Source organism: Phodopus roborovskii, unplaced genomic scaffold, assembly GCF_943737965.1.
Source record: "Phodopus roborovskii unplaced genomic scaffold, PHOROB, whole genome shotgun sequence".
NCBI lineage: Eukaryota > Metazoa > Chordata > Mammalia > Rodentia > Cricetidae > Phodopus > Phodopus roborovskii.
Window position 1 is genome coordinate 66987 of NW_026125346.1, and position 22935 is coordinate 89921.

At 36.5% G+C, this 22935-nt stretch overlaps 1 protein-coding gene across 1 annotated transcript in view; it reads right to left on the reverse strand.

Moving 5' to 3' along the window:
- Nucleotides 1–22935, reverse strand: part of LOC127214356 (protein hinderin) — a gene marked incomplete at its 5' end in the record, with an annotated part of 113394 nt that overhangs the window by 51606 nt on the left and 38853 nt on the right. Inside the window, one exon of the mRNA XM_051174757.1 lies at nt 1965–2641. Within this exon, the coding sequence (XP_051030714.1) occupies nt 1965–2641 (677 nt within the window). The remainder of the gene's footprint in view (nt 1–1964; nt 2642–22935) is intronic.

Genomic DNA, 22935 nt, shown 5'->3' on the forward strand with positions numbered 1-22935 from the left:
AAGTCTGAATACTCTTGAAAGAAACTGAAAGACAGAAAAATCTTTAAAAAGAACCAGAAGACAAATAAAAACCAGGCAGAAACTGTACTTTGGAAACATGCTCACCCCATAAGAAAAAAAAAATCATCAGCAAAACTGGGAAGAAAACAAACCCAACTAGGTTATTGTTAATAATAGACTAATTGGCCAAAAAGGAGAGTCAGACACTTGACTACAGTACAAGAGAAACAACAGTGCAAATAAAAGCAGCAGAAACTCCTGGCATCAGATTGCTGGGACCATAACAAAAACTTTGTATTTATGTCCATGACATTTAAGAGAAGAACATGGATGGGGCTCAAAAAGTGATAACCCCTCAAAAATAGTTTAAGAACCCCCTAAATACTACAATCTTTGTAGTGACAATATGGCTTTGTGTTTTTCTTGTGGTGGTGATATTAGCAAACTAGACATTCAATAAAATGGCAGCAGATAATCACACACACTGTACTGATGCTAAGTCACTGGTTTACTTGTGGAACATATAGCCACTGGTGAAGTTCATATGGAAGGTCTTTGTAATATTTTTAAAACTACTCATGAACCTACAATTATTTCAAAATAAAGTTTAAAAGTAAATATGAATATGTATACTCTAAAAATGCATACGCATACAAGGTTTTTCTCAAAATTCCCATTTCTTAGGTCTTTTTTTTTTTTAACTAAGCTAGAATTATAGAGATGAGTGTATCTAATAAGAATCTAGAGAGAAGAATGGTGAACAAGAAGGCAACAAGCAAGGAAGGAAAATCTTCAATTTGTTGTGTTTTTAAAAGAATATAAATGTCACATTTTAGAATTTCAAATAATATCTGATTTACTACTACTTTTCTTAAACAGTAAACTTTATGCATCTGAATGTAAAACCATACAGAATAGTATGTAACATTAAAAGACCAATTCCTCTTTCGAAACACTGCTCTAAGGAGGTAAATATTAAGGGGAGAACAATGAGAGTGAGGCTATCTCTTAGTGACAGAACACTAGCCTAACATCCCCAAGGCCCTGTGATTGGACCCGGCATCAATAAAAATAAAAAATAACAAGGAAGGTACAGAGCAAATATGATCAACGCCCACATGTACTTGAATAAAAATGTCCTTATGTCATGTACTACTGCATGCTATGAAATATACATAATGAAAACTTAAAAATTTACTTCGGAAAATAATTTTTAATAGAAAAAGAAGAAAGTGTAAATGTGGGCATGTTCATTAGAGCTAGTTATAAAGTTATAAGACTATGTTCAGGATTAGTAAGGATTAAATTTAAATGGGTCTCATGGTTTATTTTATACGATGACAGAAAGACATGTATGTAGGATAATGACAGCTAAGCACACTTCTTTATAATTTGATTCTACACTCTTAAATAATAGGATTTAACTTAATTTCTAACTCTCCATCGTGACATCAAATAGCAAAGCATATGACATTTGAAGTCTCATAAAAGTTAGCAATGGAACTTGGGAGATAGTTCTGTGGATAAAAAACTTGCTGTGCAAGGAAGAGGACTTGAGTTCAAATTCCCAGATAGGCATGATTACATGTGCTTGTAACCCTAGCATTGAGGCTGTTTAGACAGGTGGATCCCAGAAGCTCAATGTACATCCAGCCTAGTTGCAACGGTGAACTTCTGACTTAATAGAGACTCTGTCTTGAAGAAGTAAGGTAGAGAATGACAGATAAAGACACCTGAAGTCCTCGTCTGGCCTCCACATGTGTGTTATAGGCACAAGCACCCATGTACATACTTGCATGCATATCTTCCATATAAGACAGAGGTTTACTTGCAGTCATAGTTGGTAAATACTCCAATAAGCCATGATGCTAAAGAACCTTTGTGAACTGAGGTCTGTATAAACCAGTGTTTGAAACTGTATTTTCCAACCTACAGACAGTGCTGAAAGAAGAGGCAGGACTCACCAGTTGTAATCCAGCCGGGATTGGTGCAGCTGCTGCTGTTTGAGGAGAAGCTTTGTCTCTTGCTGGGCCAAAAGATGCTGAAGGCGTTCCTTTTCAATTTCTAGTTCCATTTTCTGAAGCATCAATTGTTGCCTTCGATCTTCTGAGAGTTGCTTTTTGGCATCAGTTTCACTGGGTTGCAGTGTCACTCTACCTTGCATGTGGGCCCAGGAAAGCCCACAATGACTGCATGATTCCGGATGTGTCTTACAATACTGAGGGGCCATGTTTGCAGGCTGGTAGTTCTCATGAACATAATTTTCACTTTCAGAGCATTTATGACCACAGTGATGACTTGATGGAGTGTGTGGAAGGTGTGGGTATTCCTTTATCTTCAACTCCTCTGAGGGTAGGACTTTTTCTATTGGGGCTGCATCTATTGGTTTCCTCCCTGGAGATTCAGAAGCACCTGTTCTGGTTTCTGATGACATCCTCTCTAAACCCTCTTTCTGATGATGAAGAATTATTGGTTTCAAAGAATTATTCCTCAATGCCGTTAGCGATTCTGAAACTGAGACCTGGGTTGCTGACTTAGGCCTTGCCTTGGTCTGACAGTAGATTTGTGGTTTGGCTACACTCAAGTAGGAACCATCCAGGTCCATCAACGAAGACTGGTGAGTACTTTTCCTATTGGTTATCTAAGAAGAAACACAGAAAAAAACTTCTGGTTTTTGTTTTTCAAAAATCATTGATATATGTTCACTAAAACAAAACTCTTATTTCCTTTTCTTAAATATTACAGTATCCACATTGCTAATGTTCCCCAAAGCCACATCCATTTCAAACAACCTTTATTTCAGCTCATCTATAGGGGATGAAGAAAGATCCAACATTAATATATGCTGTTTTTGAAAATCTTTGGTGATTTTAGGAGTTGCAAGTACTTAAGGTTACATAAAATCACCTTTAAGATGCAAACACATTAAATATTAATATCTGAAAATGTCGCTTTGCATATTGAGCCAAGAAATCCATACAGTTACCTTAAATATTCTTTGATTAGCCATTACACAGAACAAGATTTGATGTAAAACATTTCACATTATTCTGAATAGCTACTGCTAGATGAGTTTTTATAAATATATTTAGAGAACACAGTTAAAACCAACTACTTTCAACATATGTAATTCTAGTAAAAAGCAATTATTTAAATATAAAGTATTTAATTTCAGCTACAAGCATAAGTGATTTTTCAATTAAACCATTCAGGGTTACAGTCTAATAGAACTCAGGCAGAAAGGCAGTGGCTGTAAATTTGAACTGCCAGGTGAGGAGTAAGTTTCCCAGCATCCTCTGTTCTATCGGGAGAGGAAAAGTTTGTCTATGTCAATTATTCTCAAACTTGAGATGGCATGAGAGTTACCTGAAGGACTTGTAAGTATGAGAGGCTAGTTTCAGCCACAGAGTTTACCACTCTGCTCAAAATGGCCAGCTCATCTGCATCTCTAAGAGGATTTCAGGTGATGCTGATGTTGATTTTGGACCAGGTTTTAAAATTTCTAGTCTAGACTACAAAATTTGTGTACCTTGTATTGTGGTAAATAAGGATCAGGATAAACAAATAGGCCAAATAGATGTTTATTCAGGGAGAAATAACTTACAACCTAGACAGATGAACACCAGGAAATTCAACCCGATCCTCTCCTGTCCTAGTCACGCCAGAAAGAGAGAGCACCTTCCTGGCCCCCTCTGACCTCCTTCCTCAGGTCCTCTCCGCCCATCGCTCCACCCCCCAACGGGCGTGGTCAGTGCTACAGAAGGACTACCTCACTACAACCTTGGTCTTAGAAAAACTGAGTGGGCACTAGTTCAACTCTGAACATCTTTGATTTACTGTAAGTAAGCAGGTTTTCCTCTCAGTGGCTTTCAGAAACATGGCATATCTAAATTCTAGGCTGCTCAAATTGAAATATTTTAGTTTCATGCAAATGCTGAGTATACTACAGATAAGCAGCTTGTTCATGAAGATGAATACTTAGGATTTAACAAAACCTTAATAAAGTTAATGCAGAAGAAGACTAATTTAGTGAAATTGATAGGGAAGAGTATAATGCTGAAATAAGTTCAATGAAGTTTAGACTTCCGAGGACACAATCTTCTACAGCCAAAACCCTCCCATCAACTTAGACATTAGGCATTACATATGAGAGCTACCAAGTCCCAATTACTTAACTACAAAGATGGGTTCTTAAAAAGCATTATCATTCCTAGTAGTGTAGATTCCTTTGGGAAGCCGGAGTATAACCTTTAGCACAAAGGCCGAAAGGCACAAATCATTACCTCTGGAGAACCACAGTCCCCAACACAGACTTCACTGAAAGAGAAGTCAAGAGAACACTAAGTAGATGTAAATGAGAAAGATGTTTGAAATATTCTTTATAGCTTCCACTCACATCTTTCTCTTGCCTCTGGCTTTCATTTTCATTTACTTTGTTGCCATTTCCTATCTGTATTCAAGAAGGTCCAGAAAGTCATTAATAGCACTGAATAGTACTATTAACCAAACAAGCAAACAATCTTAAATCATGTTGTCTAGATCAGCAGCTTTCTGGTTATTCCATTTTGTCTAGAGAAGCTGTTTTGTCCCCAGTTACTCAATGCTGGGTACAAATACTGAGACAGAATGACTTAACATCTTGTTCATAAATAATTACCATCTGTCTAGCATGATAAAGCATAGCCTGATGAGGGACTTATTCATGCTTTTAAAAAATTACCACCTTTAAGCTTATTGGACACACCAAAGCAATGAATGAAGAAGCAGCTAAACATCTGAACACACGAGAACCATCTCAGCCTGGACCATGGCACACCAACTTTGCACATATCATGGGCCACTCCTTAGGAGATTGCCAGTGGACATACTTCCAACTGTGCCTTGACTTGGCTTAGCCAGATCCTTACTGTCATTAATATCACTAACTTCAAAGTTGTCCAGTTCTCTCAACCAAGTATTTTTGAGATCTGTTCTCAGCCCAGAATCTGCCCACCTGAAATGGCGCTCTGACTGGTACCAACGTAGCATCTACTACCTGTTAGTTCCTATACACTCATTTCTAACTTTCTGTCACCTATATGTACTTGATTGAAGTGTGATGTACCATTCAGGTGCCAGATATTATCAGAATGGAATGGAATGTTTCCATGATTATGACTCCAAAGCAAAGTATAAGTACTTGGTAAAGGTGAATCTATTAACACTCAATATATTCTGACACCATAGAAAGGCACAAAGGTGTTTGTATATGCTAATAACATAGTTTGCTAATAATACATCCACTGAAGTAATTTTTCACTTTTCATGGAAAATTATTTGCACGCTGAGGCAACTTATTTGCTAAAGGTTTTTGAGGGAAATAACCCTTTCAGAGTAAACGAATAAGTTACAATTTTTACATTCATTTCCTAATGCCACTATAGTGAATTACTACAAAATTTGCACTGAATGACAATACAAATATCTTCCCTGAAGATTGTGGAGGTCAGAAATTAGAAATCTAACTTACTGGGCTCAAATTCACGTTTTGGTAGGGCTTGTTCTTTTGGGAAGCCCAGAGGTGAGAATATATTTCCTTTTTTAAGCTTCTAGTGGCCATATATGTTCCTTGGTTTGTGGTCTCTCCTCCATCTTCAAAGAGCATCACTCCAGCTTCTGCTTCCAACATCATAGTGTCCTGTGCTCCGCTTTCTTTCTTACTTTTTTTTTTTTTTTTTTTTTTTTTTTTTTTTTTTTTGGACTATAGGGGACACCTATCCAGGCAATACACGGTGATTTCCCCGCCTCCTAATCTTTAGTTTAATCACATATGCAAAGCCCTTTTGTTCATAAGTTCCATTTAGCCATATAAATTGATATTCATGGGTTGCAGGATTTAGGGCAGATGTACGTGTGTGTGTGTGTGTGTATGTGTGTGTGTGTGTGTGTGTGTGTGTATGCACATGCATGTGTGAGTGTGCTTGTATTGAGTTTACACATATTTTTAAATGTACTAATTCACGAACAGTTTAGTTATCTAAACAGAATGAATTTTGAGATCTCTGGCAGCAGAATCAAACATCTCCCCAATTTACAAGAGTTGAAAAATGATGGCTATTCAACAACCTCTGATACAAATGGCTACACACACATATACAAACACACACACACACCCGTGCATGTAACATTTGGAGTTACACATACTACATTCTCAATAAGCATGTTTTGACTGCATCACATTATTGGAAAAATTCAAATTGAGTTATGGGCTAGTAAATGAAAGAAAATTAGAATCTTAGCACTTGATGGGAAAAGCTGAAGAATCACAAAGCCAATATGGGCTCTGTAGCAGGTTCTAAACCAACCTGGCCTATGTAGAAAGACTGTCTCAAGAGGAGAGAGAGAGAGAGAGAGAGAGAGAGAGAGAGAGAGAGAGAGAGAGATAGATATCTAAGATTAGGCTAAATCATGTGTTACCAAGAGAAAAAAGAAAATAAATATAAATCAAACTTTCTAAAAGGTTCTAAGTATAAAATTCAGCTGCTTTAATAGTGGAGTTAAAGATATCTAATACTTTGGGACCCATGCAAATAACAATAGACCTGAATGAAAAGATGTGTTTTTCTTTCTAGAGTAGCTCCATGCTCTTATATGCGGCATTAACAAACACAAATTCATTCAATGAAGGCTTAAAATAACAACAACAAAAATCTGAATTGTGTTTGTGGCATATGGGTATTTAAAACCCTTCATTGCATTTTTATTTTACTTAATGCCTGTATGTACATGCACATGTGTGCACAAGCACACAGCTATCATGATGTTCACATAGTGGTCAGAGAATAATTTATGGAAGTTGGTTCTTTCCTTTAACCATACAGGTCCTGAGGATTAAACTAAGCTTTTCAGGCTTGGTAGCCAGCACCTTTACCCCATGGAGCATCTCTCTAGCCTGCATATGGGTTTAATAGGAAACTTTCAGATAAATAATACAAACACTGAAAGCACAGCTTAAGTGTATGGTTTAATGAAATTGCACATTTGTTTACATGGATGTAACTATTTCCCTGGTCAAGTTACAGAACACCTCAATCACCCACAAGTTTCCTTTTATGCTTTCTGATCTATGCTAATCAGTTATACCTTTATTCATTTAAGCTACAGTAAATCAACATTCATTGTTTTTTTTTATCACTACATCATATTTTGTTATGTGGCTATGGCACAATTTATTTTTATCTTATTAATGTGGGAACTCATTTAGAGCTCTTATAAAGCTGCCAGAGTTCTTATATAAGTATTTAAAAATATTTTTTTATTTCTTGAAATTTAAATATAATTACATCATTTTTCCCATTCCATCCCATTTATTTTCTTCACACACAAACCTGAGCAGTTCATTTAATATTATCTGTATATATATGATATCAGGAATATCAGGGCTGGTATTGAATAACCAATTCCCTGAGGAAGAATATTTTTCCCACTCAGCATTTTTGTAGAGGTTTTATTTTATTTTTTATCTAGGGTTTGGGACCCCATGAGATTTCTCTCATCCATGTTAGCATGTCTATTGATTTCATCTTTGCTCAAGTCTTGTTTAGGCAGCTGAGTTGGTGAGATGCTATGGGTATCTTCTGACATTTCTAGGAGATGCAATCTCACAAAAATCTTCTCATTCTCTGTCTGGCTCTTATTTTTTTTTATGGCCCCTCATCCTCTATAATTCCCGAGTCTTAGATATAAGGGCTGTGTTGTAGATGTATCAGCTGTGGTCTGGCACATGGCTACTTGTTTTCTGTATTTTGATTGGTTGTGGTTTTCTTTAATTGTCGCTGTCTGCAAATTTTTCTTTAGAGCTGAGTAATATTCCAGTGTATATGTATCACACCTTCATTATCTACTTGTCAGTTGAAGGACACCCAGGGTATTTCTTAGCTATCTATTGTTGAATAGAGTGGTAATGAACATAACTTAATATCTGTGACGTAGGATATTAAGTCCTTTGCGTATATGCTAAGAAGTAGAATGCTAACAATAGTAGGTTTATTCTTAGCTTTTTAAGGGTTCTCCACATAGATTTTCAGAGTGGCTGCAGCAGTCTGCAAACCTGCCAGCAATGAATGCTGATTGGGGTAAGATGAGATATTTTTTTGAAGTATGTCTTTGCCAATTTTTATTTCTTCTTTTAATAGCAATCTGTTTCCGGCACATATTTTGAATGGTTTGGTAAGGCAAACTGAGAGGCCAGCTCCCAGATCTGCTCCAGAGTGGTAAAAAGAAGACCTCAGAATAGTAAAGGCTTAGGAAAAATTTTTATCTGAGGTTTGCTTGAATTTTCTGAGGGGAAAAATAAGGAAACACACGCTTTCTGCTGATAACCTAATAAAAAAGGAACAAGCACATGAATTCCTGATGGTAACCTTCTCTTTTACTTCACCTTAAATAATCTTTCTTGACAATTTCTCTGCATAGTTACATCTCTTTACATACAGCTATATATATCTCTTTATATACATACATCTCTCTCCAGCAGTTATACATTTCTATACTCAGTTACATCTTTTTGGCATAGCTATACATCTCTCTTCTAGACACATTTCTCTCTGCTACATTTCTTCACACTACTACATCATTCACTCTTTCATTCATTCAATCTCACATAACTACATCTCCCTTTTATACTTCTGACATACCTCACATTTCTCTCACACGTCTGCTACATCTCTCATGAAAATTTTCCTCTATATACACTCTGCTACATCTCCCTTTCACCACACACAACCACTCTTACAACCATACTCACTCTCACTCACTCACTCACTCACTCTCTTACACCTCTCATGATTCTTTATCTCTCACACTTCTCTCTCCACAGCCACCTTCTTCATATCTCTGCACAGCCTCTCCTGCATTCTCATTCTCTCCCTCTCCCCCCCCTCTCTGCCCCTGCACTGCCTCTGCTCTTACTACTACTCCTCTCTCCCACAGCCAAACTCTGAATAATTACAAGTTACATTCTCAGGGCCTGACCCATTCTCACAATACAAGATAAGTCATGTAATTTCTCATAGGCTATGAGAGTCATTTAGAATGGTCAATGAGTAATACTTGACTATGCATATAGCTCTCAGTTGGTGAGGGTTCCCAGTCAATAAACAACTGGCTGAACCTTGAGCCTGAGATAGGGACTAAGAACAAAAAAAGTCAATTACTGAGAAAGTTATGTCTGCATTTAAAATTGCTTCTATCCTGATCTTGAATCAGCAACACACAACACCTGGCAAATTGACCTTGTCTATTTGTCTCTATGGGCAACCAGATATTAGTCTTCAAGGGTAATCAGCCTGCTTTGAATTTGTTCTGGAGTCTAAAATTAGCTGTCTGTACAAAAGGCTGTCATGTGACTGAGAAGACTATGCCAATCTGATTAATGTAAAATATTATAGTATTATCTCTAGGCATCAAAATTATATAGTTATGCATATATCATTTCCCTGACTATCCACAGCTACATCTGAGCCCAATAGATGAAATATTTTCACGAGATAAACACACAAGTAGTGGGAAAACACCCAAAGCTGTTTTTAGGGAAGAAATGAAGTGGCAATTGAAATTACAGATGCAGACAACCAGTTTTCACAGTCAGTGGTCATGTAAGCATCGCTAGACAGCATTATCTCCATCAGAGAATTGTCTGGTGGGTTGACACATGAATTATCAATTGTTCTATGCTGTATACTTCCACAGCCCCCTACAGGTTGGGTTGGGTTTTTTGTTTGTTTTTAATCTTTGTTTTTTTGAGTTCCTTATATATTTTGGATATTAATTCTCTGTCAGATTTATAGCTGGCAATGATTCTCTCCATCCTATGGACTTCCTCTTCAAGCAATATTTTAGCTGTGCAGAACTTTTTAGTTTTATGAAGTTTTACTTCTCAATTATTGGCAAATGGGGTCCTATTCAGAAAGTCCTTTCCTATATCTGTTTCATACAAGGTACCACCTATGTCTTTCCTAGTAGCTTCAGTGTCTGTGACTTCACACTTATGTCTTTGATCCATTTGGAGTTACTGTGGTACAAGGTGGCAGATATTGATCTAATTTCACTCTTCTGCATATGGACACCCAATTTTCCCAACACCATGTGTTGAAAATGTTTTCTTTTCTCCAGCCTATGATTTTTGTTATCATTGACAAACATTAGATGGTTGTAGTGATTCATACTCATGTTTAAAATCTTCAATTTTGTTTCACCACCCAACATCTGTCTTTTTGTACACATATTATTTTTATTGCTATGGCTCTGTAATACATTTCGAGATTGGAAACGATATTCCCTCCACCCACCCCAGCATCCTCCCTCAGGACTGTTTTGGCTATCCAGAGTATTTTTTGATTCCATACGAATTGGGGGATTATTTTTCTATTTCTATGAAGAATAAGGCGAGAAATTTGATGGGATTGCATCAAATCTATAGATGGTTTTGGTAGAATGGTCATTTTCACAATATTAATGCTACCAACCAATGAGCATGGGGCATTTTCCATTTTTCTAGTCTTTTATTTCAGAGAATTAAAATTTTCTCTATTAATATTTCTCTGGGCTACTGTGAATGTCCATGACATATTTTTCTATAAGCTCATTGGCTTATAGAAATACATAAAAAACTACTGGCTTGTACAAAGTTGATTCTGTTTCCCGCCACATTGCTGAAATTGTTGTTAATTTTTAGGTTTTTGGTAAAATTTTTGGGATCTCTTACATTTGCAGCCCCTTGGCTTCCTTTGATCATCTTATTACTCTCATTAGTTCTTTGAGCACAATAATGAAGATGATAGAGATATTGGGACAGTCCTGTCTCACTCCTGACTTCAATGGGATCGCTTCAAGTATTTCTCCATAAAAGAATATATTGGCTTCCACATATAGGTTTCTTGAGATACATTTCTTCTGGTTATATTCTAAGACATTTATCATGAAGATATGTTGCATTTTATCAAAGGCTTTTCCTGTATCGATTGGGATAATCATGTAGTTTTTGTATTTGAGTACATTTATGTGGTTTATTACACTGACTTCCAGATGTTGAAGTAACTCTGTATTTGAAGAATATTTTCCTACAATGGCTTTCAATATTCTTCATCCTATATACTTACTATTTCAACTACAGTTTACCATGTGGATATTCTTTTTGGGCTTGTCTATTCAATGTTCTGTGCAAAGCTTGTATTTATAAGGGTGTATCTTTCTTAGTCTGGGGAAGTTTTCTCCTATGATTTTGTTGAGTATCTGGTCTATGCCACCTATCTGAAATTCTATTCCTTCATATATTTCTATATTTCAAAGGTTTGACATGTTTCATGGTACCTCACATGTCCTTCATGTTTCCTGTATTTTCTTTCATTTTTCATATTCTTTAATTATTTCATATAGATCCTCCTCTTTATCCTTGGATAACCCATTGATATACATTGATAAGCCATTCTGTTTTTTTGTTTGTTTGTTTGGTTTGGTTTGGTTTGGTTTTTCGAGACAGAGTTTCTCTGTAGCTTTGGAGGCTGTCCTGGAACTAGCTCTGTAGACTAGGCTGGCCTTGAACTCACAGAACTCTGCCTGCCTCTGCCTTCCCAGTGCTGAGATTAAAGATGTGTGCTGGGATGAAAGGTGTGTGCCACCAATGCCTGGCATGATAAGCCATTCTGTTTGATTCATTCTACTTATAACGCTGTTGAGTTATTTCACTGGGTTATTAGCCTTTTCAATTACATCTTCATTTCAGATTGAGACTTCGTCAATGCTTCTATTTCTTTATTGAATTCCATTTTCAAAGCCTGGGCTTTCTTCACCATTTCCACCAGCCTTATATTTATATTTCATTGAACATTATTCAAATACTTATTCTTTTTATATTCTCATTAAGTTCACTTAACTATTTTTGCGTGTCATCTTTAAAATTCCTTGAATTCTTTTGAACAAGTTTACAATTGTTCTTTTAAAGTCAATGACCTGGGATTCATCCAGGTATTGTCACTGGAGAACATTTCTATAGAACTGGTGTGTTTTGGTGGGTGGTCTTTCATATTCTTTGTATTTTTGCAACAAGATCTGCAACATTTGGACCTCTTTTGTTGGTTATGTGTCTGATATGGTGACAACGGGTTAGGCAGGGCTCCAGGTGCAGGCTGGGTTAGACCTGAAGACAGGGTATGTTTTTGAAGGAAAGATGTCAGGTGGGGGTAGAGGGCTTGCCTGGCCTTCAGGATGCAGGTTCTGATCCAAAACTTTAGTTTGGGGGTAAATCTGGGGTTGGGAGGGTTTGTGGAGGAGAGGATCAGGTGGGCTCCCCCAACTAGACCCTGGTGAAGGATGTGCATGATCATTATTATACATTAGCATGGCCACTTTATGGCCCACCAACAAAGTATTAAATTCTCACTAACACTTGGTCATACATTTTTACTTTTAATCATTCTGTTATGTAGCGAATTCTTATCCTATGAAATGGCAATAAACAACTTTTCCTTATCAGCTGACCCATCTAGATAATTCCTTATAGGCATGCATGATCAGAGGCTAACCCAAACAGATAGTCCTTCATAGGCATCAGGAGGCTTGTCTCCCAGGTAACTCCAGATCCTGTCAAGTTGATGACCAATATTAACAATCACCTAAAACAAGGAAGAAATCTGTGCTAATTATTTCTAATGTGAAAACTTGGCTATAAAGGATGTTTGTTTTTGTTTTTGGAGACAGGGTTTCTCTGTATTGCTTTGGAACCTGTCCTGGAACTAGCTCTGTAGACCAGGCTGGCCTTAGACTCATAGAGATCCACCTGCCTCTGCCTCCCAAGTGCTGGGATTAATGGTGGTATGCCACCATTGCCCGGCACATCATACATATTCTTCTGTATCTGGCTTCCATTGACCAATATTACATCTGCTAAGTGAACTCTATAGTGTTGCAGATAGCTGTAATTCTTAATTCTTTCATTTTTATACTTAGATGGTGGCAATCTACAGGACTTCTTTATTCTGTGAAAGGCCAGACATTAAGTAGTTTAGGTTTTTCTACCTCACATCTGTTTTTGTGGCACAAAACAAGAGAAAATAATAAATGAATGTGTATAGCTGTGTTCCAGTTAACCTTATTTATGTACACTAAAATTTAAATTTCATGATTTTTTCTGTTCCCTAAATTATTTGTCATCCCTGTAACTATATAATAATATAAAAATATTCTTAGCTCACCAGTTTTACAAAACCATGTATTTAGCTGTATTTAGCCTGCTGTTGTCAACTAAATTTGGTGATTACATCTTCCAATTAAGGGATTCTAATAGGGCTGAGGATGGAGCTCAATTGTAGAGCATTTACACCAAATGTGGAATGCTGAAAGAAAAAATGCTTTATGCTAAGATACGCTCAAAACCCAACAAGGAAAGTAAACAATGTAGAGTGTAGCAGTACAAGACTATAATCCTAGTACTGACACTCGAGAGGCTGAGTAGAGATAATCTTGAATTCAAGGTCAGCCTGAGCTACATAGCAAGCATCTGTCCCAACAATAAACAAATAACAATCTCAACTAATCAAAACCCCTAGAACAAGTGCCCTTCAGTGCTCTTCCTATGCTATCTATCTGATAATAAATGTGATGAGACACTTAATCAGAAATTAGTATGATATTTAGCAGGAGAGCATGCCAGCTAATACATGTAATACTGGAAAAAAGAACTGCATTAAAATTTAGGTGGGGAATGATTACCATTGATAAAATTAATTGAGTTCATTAGTTTTCCTATACAAAGGATACTACTGACCATGAGGAGTGACTTCTGATGAGTGACTTCTGACAGTGAAATTCTTGGCATAGCATACCATGGAATCCACAGCACAGAAAAAAAAAAATACTGCCACTTCTGATTTACGAAAGACCCGGAGAAGGGTATTTTTTTAACCTGGGTAGACACAGACTAAATGGAAAAATCCATAGAAAGGATCAAGTGTATGAGGGCTGGTAAGATGGCTTAGTGGGTAAAAGACTCGCTGTAGAAACCTAACAATCTGAGTTTGATCTCCAGAACCTATGTAAAGTTAGTAGAAAACAAGCTCTACAAAGTTGTCTTCTGACATCCACACGACCATAGCTCACACCCAAACTCACACCAAACATATATATCATACACACCCATATTCACACAACAATAAAGGAAAAAGAGTGTAAAATACTTAGGCTAGACATCATGAAGAATTTTCTATAACTGAAATTTAAGAGTCTAATGGAGTTGACATTTTCCCTCAAGTTTTAAGATACTTTTATATGATCTTTTATGTAGAGATATATATTGTAAACATGTATGGTATGGTATCTCATACACATGTATGCAAGATCATGTATAAATCTCCAAGTTCTGACATGTTAAAAAACCCTACAGTACTACATTTTAGAATTATCCACATATAAACAGCAGTTTGTATGAATCTCCACTATTGGATAATCTCCCTGTTATAAAAGAACATGTAGAGAATAAACAAATTAGCAGTAATATATCTTTTAACACATATTTTTGAGAATTTCACTTGAGTACTATATTTACTTCATTTACACTCACCCTTTCAAGTTCATACCTCTTCTTTAATTATTGTTACACACATACATGCACATGCATACATTCTCACACACACATACACACACTACAATCTGCTGAGTGTTGCTCACATGTGTATGTGTTTGGGACTGATTGCTTAGTATAGTACAGCCTATTAGAGTAATGGAGAAGACTGACGTTTCCTCTCTCAGCAGTCACTAATTACCTGAAAGCTCTTCATTCAGGGTGGGATTCTGTATGATTTCCCCTGTTCTCTTTGGGACATCAACTGGTGTGGCCATCACCTTGTTTTTGGATACTTAGGAACAGATTACTTCTAATGTGTTCATGAGTTCTTGTCCACAAGAATAGTCAATATTATCAATAGGATTTGAGGTATTTGTATTTTTTTTAATGGAAAATAATTTTCCTATCTTGACAAGTGTTAACAATTCTAATTTTCCTCCTTATTGTCTTATGAAAAGGTAATTATCAATTCTGAACTTCAAAATTCTCTCTCCTTTTTAAAAAGTCAGTAGTACTATGCACGTGCCTGTGTGTGTTTGTGTATTGGGGTGCAAGTCACCATTATCTTCTAAAATATTTTTGAGTTACTATGGAATAAAGCACAGAATGGCATGTTGCATTTTAACACTATGCATGGACCAGTTGTCAAACTGACAGAAAATTCGTAATGCAACAGCTGCACTATGTGGTTTGCCAACGTCTCATCCCAAAGAAATGTTCATTCTCCTCAGTGCAATTAACTCTCCTATACTGGCAGATTTTTCTAGAAGATCATCAAGGTAGATTACCTTCTAGCATTATGAACTAAATACTTACAGGTGTTATATCATCAGTTATAACTTACAAACTTTTGCATTTAGCAAGACACTCAGGAAAATGAATCATCTAATTTATGAATAATTTATAAGAAATTCACAGCATGCTCCTGGCGTCATCCATGGCCTTTTCCAGGTCATATGACACCAATTAGAGCTGAATTTTAAATTATTCAATAACCTGAACTCTCTTGTCATTTAACATATAGATATCAATGCAGTAAACAAGTTAAATCTAATGGACCCTGGAGGTTTGAGCTCCTTCACAGCTCAGCAGCTGAGGCCGGAGGCTATCAACGGAAGGGAAAATGACAGAACACAGCAGCCACGCACATCTGCAAGGCTCTAATAACTTATTCTAGTTCCCAAAGGGACTGCAGCACGCTTTAGGAATATTGAATCTAAAAGACATTAAAGTCACTAATTATGAGGTTTAAAAGATTGTAAGCACAGAGAAGACACATAACGACATGTAAATGACAGAACAATGGACTACATACCAAATACCATACCAGGTCCTAGGAATACCATCATAGCCCAGTCAATATTTTTTTGTAATAACTACCAGGCACAGTAAAAGGTTAGGCCTTCTTTTATCATTACTACATTTCCTGAAAGTCATAATTTTGAGTTGTTATAAAAATAAGCAGCTTATAATAACTGACAGTACAGTCAAGTTGAAGTCAAAAGACACTGATCAGAATTCTACTATGGTTACTTCAGAGTTCTGTTGCTTTAAGCAAATTACTTTGGCTCTCTTAAGTAGTTTAGTCATTTGTAATGAGGAATTTGGCTTGATAATCTTTGTAGTTTATACTGTCCTCAAGATTGGTGCTTTGTAACCCAAGGAAGGAGAGAGAGGAAAAAGGGCTGGATGAGAAATCAGCAATGAGTGAAGGAAGGTAAATCATCTTAATTTATATATTTGCCCCAAATAGATGATTGAATATGATAAATATATAGTTAGTGATAATTCTAAGAATTCTGAATTTTTTAAAGGGACAATCACTTCATCATAGGTAAGTAACTACAGTAGTGACTCAGCTCATTCAGTCACAACTGCAGGAAAAGGCAGCTTTAAATGTTTTAGGTAGTTTCTAAGAAATAAGCACACAGCTAGCTTTACTTAATGAAGATCAGAAAAAGTGTGTGTGTGCGTGCGTGTGTGCATGCGTGTGTGTGTGTGTGTGTGTGTGTGTGTGTATAAATAGAGAAAGGAGATTTATGGTCACATTGGGAAAAGGAACAAATAAAAGAGTTCCAGCGACTTACATGTCAATCTTCAGGGTCTTAACATTAGATGTATGTTTGAATGCAGGGCAAGAAGTATCCATCACTAAGCAGTCATATGCATGATGAAACCCTGCCCATCACTGATCATACTTGTCTCAGTTCAGGTCTGTCTTACAAGGTGGTCTGAAGAGTTGTCAGAATTGTGTTAATTATCTGCCTAAGAGGCAACCCTCCTCTGATAGGATAGCCATTTCCATTACATTAATCCCACCAATCAACTAAAATGGGTACGCTTCCTTCCACCTTCTGATTTCCTCAATTTCTTTCTTTAGCATCTTAAAAGTTTTTTTTTTTTTAATATGCAGGTCCTTTACTTACTTGTTTAGAATTATCCCAAGATATTTTTAACTTTTGAGGTGATTATGAAAGGCACTATTTCCTTGCTTTCTTTCCCAGCCTGTCTGTCATTTGCATATAAGAAGGCTATTGATTTTGTGTGTTAATGTTATGTCCTGCTACTGAAAGTGCTTATTAGTGGTGTATGTGTATGTGTGTGTGCGTGCATATATATATATATATACATATATATATATATATATTTGCAAAAAATAATATCCCGACTTCTTTCTTTCCTATTTATATCCACTTGAGGTCCTTCAGTTGTTTTATTGCTCTAGCTACAACTTCAAGTATTACATTGACTGAGTATGGAGAAGTGGACATCCTTATCTTGTTCCTGATTTTAGTGGAAATGATTTGTGTTTCTTTCTGTTCAGGTTGATTGTTCACATTGGTTTGCTGCAAATCACCTTTATCATTTTGAGGTATGTCATCTGTATCCCTTGTCTCTCCAGGACTTTTACCATGAAAGGATTTTGTCAAAAGCCCCTTTTGCATCTAATAAGCAGATCATGCGAGTTTTATATTTAATCCTCTTGATATGGTGGATTGCATTTATCAGTTTACATATGTTGAATCATCCTTGCATAATTTTATAGTGAAAATTAGACATAAGGAAGGATACCTTGAAAGATGTGGTGCAAAAATTTTCAGAAGTCCACCCAGTTAAAGATGCAGCACACACAGGCTCTTAAGAGGGTTATATGGAGTTTTCTTGTGCCTCTTAGTGTTGGCTATGTGGAAGATGCTTGGGTCCCACACAGCACTTTTAGGGTAATTTACTGACTTTTCATTCTACATTAACCATCAGACTCCAGAATGGACCCAAGAATTTCCTGTGGATAGATGTTTCAATGCAGTTTACTTTTCAAGTGGGCAAGCAAAATTGAATTTCTGTTCAATGAAAGAAAGTTTGAATGTTTTACACCCCCACAGCTACCAAGTTTGGCACTTTCTATTACTCAGTTAACACTATCTCAATATGACCAACTGCTCCTGAAAGGGAGACCAGAAGTCACACTGTTATGTATTCCACTGGCTAAAAGAAAATAATTTGCATTGAATTTTTAGACTAACAACTAGACAGAAACTGTTCTGAAAAACAAAGGGGGTATTTAAGAAGTACCATCAAGTATAACCAACAGTAAGAGGTTTGGAAAGCTAGAGTGTTACTGGATCATAATTTGTCAAAGTAAATCACAGCCCTATAACTAAAGACCAGAGTCCTTCCTGAGCCTCTGTGAAAACAGCTACAAATCAGGGATTCTGGAGACCTAAGAAGAAGTAATTCTGAAAGCAGAGCCAAGTATAAAACCAGAGAACAAAAGTGGAGATTAGCCCTACCTTAAGACAAAAAGTACTGTTTGGAGCTAAGTGCCTGGCACTGGGCCAAGCCTTACTCTAAAAAATGCGACAATGTTACCTGGCTAGTTTAAGTTATTGTGAAAAGCTAAGCAATTTGGTTCAGAAATAAAGAATGAGTGATCCAATTTCCTAATGCCAAATATCCCAACTCTCTTTTCTGTTCCTAAGAGCCCTGGTTGCTGACACTTCCCTTTATGTGGTTTTTACCATTCCCTCAGCTCAAATGATTGTACCTTCACAGAACCCCCAAAACATAACTCATTTCTTTATTGTTGAACTTATTTCATCCTGCTCCTATGCAGTTAAGTGCTAATTGTTTTCAAATCTTAATATTTCCTTGTGATTCTGAAGTATTTATTTACACTTTTAAAAATGGAGACTCAACCCCAGCTGGGCTATGAAACTTCTGGGTTATCTCTTGTCTCCACGTTGCACCTGTCTGTAGGAATGCTTGGGTTACAGATGCATGCCAATGCATCGAACATTTTAGCATGGGTTTTGGAGATTCAACTCAAGCTTCCATAGCAAATATGTTTAACTATTTACCATCTCACCAGCCCCTATGTGATTCTTTATATTAGATCTGTGGAACTATAAGGGAATTTGGAGTAAAGGTTTCAGTAGAGATCATTACATATCTTTTGGCAATGTTCCACAAAATAATTTAAAACAGTAATAAAAAAGAAAACCCAACAAAATATGTGCTATTTCAGACGAATTTAAAATAAAAAACTGTAATAAAAAATACAAACCATGTGCTATTTCAGAATAAAGTTGGGGTCAGCAAGCAGATAAATTACAGGATACAAAATGTGAATAAAAGGCAACACTGTTCTAGGATTTAAACAGGGATTAAAAAGTTATTCTTATACCACAAACAAGGACACTACATTTTGAGACATAACACATCCAAAAGAGGAAGTTTTGAACAAGCAGAGATTTAAAAGAATAAAGCAAATTGTGTTTCCTACAAATCATTTTTAATTAATGTCTTCCAAGATAGAATAAATTATTACCAAATAATTGTTAATTTATAACTATTACAAATACCTGGGGCACAGACTTCCTATAATGCAATAACACTTAAAATAGACAGCAAAAAACCCTCTTGTAAATATAAAGACTTGTGGAAATTAACCAGTTCATTACTAAATGCTGAATGAGTTAAAGAAAGAATAAAAAAAAAAATTTCGAAACCAAATGAAAAAGAAAAAACAGCACAACAAAAGTTCTGGGAAACTCTGAAAACAATCCTGTTAAGAAAAATGTGTAGCTCTATGTGCCTAATTAAAACATCAGAAAGAACCCAGCAAATGAGTTCATGACATAATTCAAAAAGTTTGAAAAACAAGGAACAAATCAAATCCAAACCCAGTCAATGGTAAGAAGAAATAAAAATTCAGAGCACAAATCAACAAAATAGAAATGAAGAGTCATTTCTTTGAGAAGAAGAAACTGACAAACCCTTGACCTAACTAACTGGAAAGGATCCAGATAAACAGAATCAGAGATGAACAGGAAAACATTGCAGGAGATACCAAGAAATTAAAAATATTATAAGAGGATATTTAAAAAAAAATGTACTCTATTAAGCTGTAAAACCTAAAAGAAATTGATGATTTTCTAGATACAGACAAACTACAAAATTACTCAAAGAGAAACCAACAACTTAAAACAGGTCCATAACTAATGATGAGACTGAAATATTAACAACAAAAACAACAACAAATAGTCAGGGCCTGAAGGAACAGCACAATTTTATCAGACATTAAAAGATCTTAAACCATGAAAGAGAGAGAGAAAGAGAAAATGGAGGAATGGGGGAAAGAAGCACTACCAAACACCTTTGAAGCTGGTATCACTCTAATATCCTAAACAGAAGAAGACACAACAAAAATATCCTAACAAGCCAATATGCCTGATGAACAGACCAAAATGCTGAACAAAATCTTGCAAATAGAATACAAACATATCAAAATGTTACTCATCATTACCAAGTTGGCTTTATCCCTGAAATGTAGAAATGTTTCAACATATGCAAGTCAATAAATGTAATAAAGCACAAAAAATGGACTTAAAGACAAAAAAATATCTAAATAGATGCAGAAAAAAGCTTTGATAAAATCTAACATGCCTTCATGATAAAAGTCCCACAGAATGTAAGGCTAGAGCAAACATACCTCAACAAAATAAAATTATATAAAAGAGACCAACAGCTAACAATATCCTAAATGGAAAAGAATTTGAAATGATCCCACTGAAATCAGGAAGGCAACAGGGACCCAAACATGAGTACAAATAGAAAATATTTGGAAAAGAATCAAAAACATATACTGCAGGGGGGGCATTTACAGTAAGAGGTGTTGGGTAAATTGGACATCTATATGAAGAAGAATGAAATTAGATTATCTATCACCTTAAACAAAAGCTAGCTTGCTAAGGACCACAGATTTATGCAGTGAGAGTTCAGTACATACTTCAGGGGTCTTCCCATCAGAGTTGCTTACCTCAAGGAAATATAGACCTCATTTAGCAAGGTTATGAGGAATAGTGTCATCAGACATGCACATATGTTCGAGATACCTTACTTAGCAGGGTGATAAGGTATATTGCCTTCTATATGTGCTAGCTGTCCTCATGGTTGGTATCCTATGTGAAGAGCTCTTTCCCTCACATTACAGCTTGGGGAATTTCCCCACAGCACTACAGTGTGTTAATTGTGTACTGGACACAATTTCCCCTATGCATTGGAATACTGAATGATTTTCCCCAGCAATGTGTGACTCTGGCAAGAAAGTAATCATAATCAATACCCTTACTCTCTCAACTAGGTCTTTATATAAACTTAGAAGTCTGACCCCCTGTAATTATCTTCCTTGCCAGACAGTGTTAGTATTCAGGCAAAGAGACATCAATTGAGACATTCACAGACACCCAAGGAGAAGAATTATGGCATGTCTAAAGTTGTTGAGCCATAGCTCTCAAAAGACCGGGAACAAGAGTGCCCTGGATTCACTCTGACTGCAAATAGAGTAGTGCTGTCCCAAGCTAACCTCACATTAACCTTAAAGCAACTCCTTATAGATGATTCTTGCCTTGCTTGTGATTTTCACTGATTATAATCTTTAGCTTATTTATCTAGTCATATTTAAGAAAATAAGAGTTTAAGTATCCCCCTGTTAGTTTTCCCTAATGATTTAACCTTTCTCCCTTAGTTAACCTCCTTTCCCTTTAAGAAGTTCTTGGAAGCTTAAACCACTCCCACCTTGAGCCATAAAGACTGACAGTTACTGCTTTGTGTAAAACTTTCATCTGTTTCTATGACCCTGAAAAACTCTAGTCTTGCACCTGGCTAAAGCCAGAGAATTGATGAATGTAACTGTGTATTAGTTAGAAAATTTTATAGCACAGCAGAACGAAAGACATTTGGGAAGAGGAGACTACAAAGGTAATGGCTGGACAGAGAATCTGGCAGAACTTAACTGAAGGATAAGAATATACAAAAACAAGTGTGAAGAAAAATGAAGAAGAAACAAGGAGAAGTTACAAGCAGGACTGAATTATTAGAGTAGAAACAACCATAAAGAATCCATGGATAGAAAGAATGTGGTGTGAGAAGATTCTTTTCTATAGATCCTATGCTTATTGTGGTGACTCATTTTGAACCCTGAGTGAAAGCTTTTGAGGTAAGGACTTTGAAAGTTTTCTATACTAACTCACAATGGATCAAAGACCTAAACAAGAAAGTGTTAGAAGAAAATATAAGCAGTAATCTGTATGATATAGGTGTAGGATAGGACTTCCTGAATAAGCCATTTGCCCCAGAACTGAATCCAAAATCAACAAATGGGACTTCATGAAACCAAGAAGGCTTCTGCTCAGCTAAAGAATCAATCAACCTGGTGAAAATGAAGCCCACAGAAAGGGAAACAATTGTGGGATTAAGATCTTGGCTAAGAATTCACTTTCCCCTGCTTCCCTCAGGGCAGGCAGCTGTAACCTCAGAGAAGGCAAGATGTTCCTTTGGTTTCCGCAACCCTGGAACAGGCCTCCGAAAAAGCCCTAACCATTCCTTGAAACTTAAGCTGACTAACCGCCCTCCTCTGCTTCCTCCTCTTCCATCTGGTGCTGGGGTATAAAAACCAGCCCCCAGAGCAAAATAAAGAGAGAGCCTTCTTAACATCAAGCAAGAGTCTTGTGTTGTTAAACCTGACACCCTCTACAGATTCTCGGTCCCAGGCCATGCAGGTGTGGCAATTGGTGGTCCCACCAAGATCTGAAAGGGAGGTAAGTAGATGGGGTTGTCCCTTGTGCCAGCCAGGACAAATTTGGGTAAACAGTAAAAAGAGAGATGGGGATTCACCCAGAAAGGTCGAATTAGAATTTCAATTAAAGGAACTTCTAGAGGAACAGGGAACTGCAGTAAAGACAAAAACTCTTGAAAGCTTTTTAAAAATATATTCAACAGTCTAGTTCTGGGTTCATAACAGGGAGAGGCCTAAATGTGCTCTATTGGGAAGAGGTCCA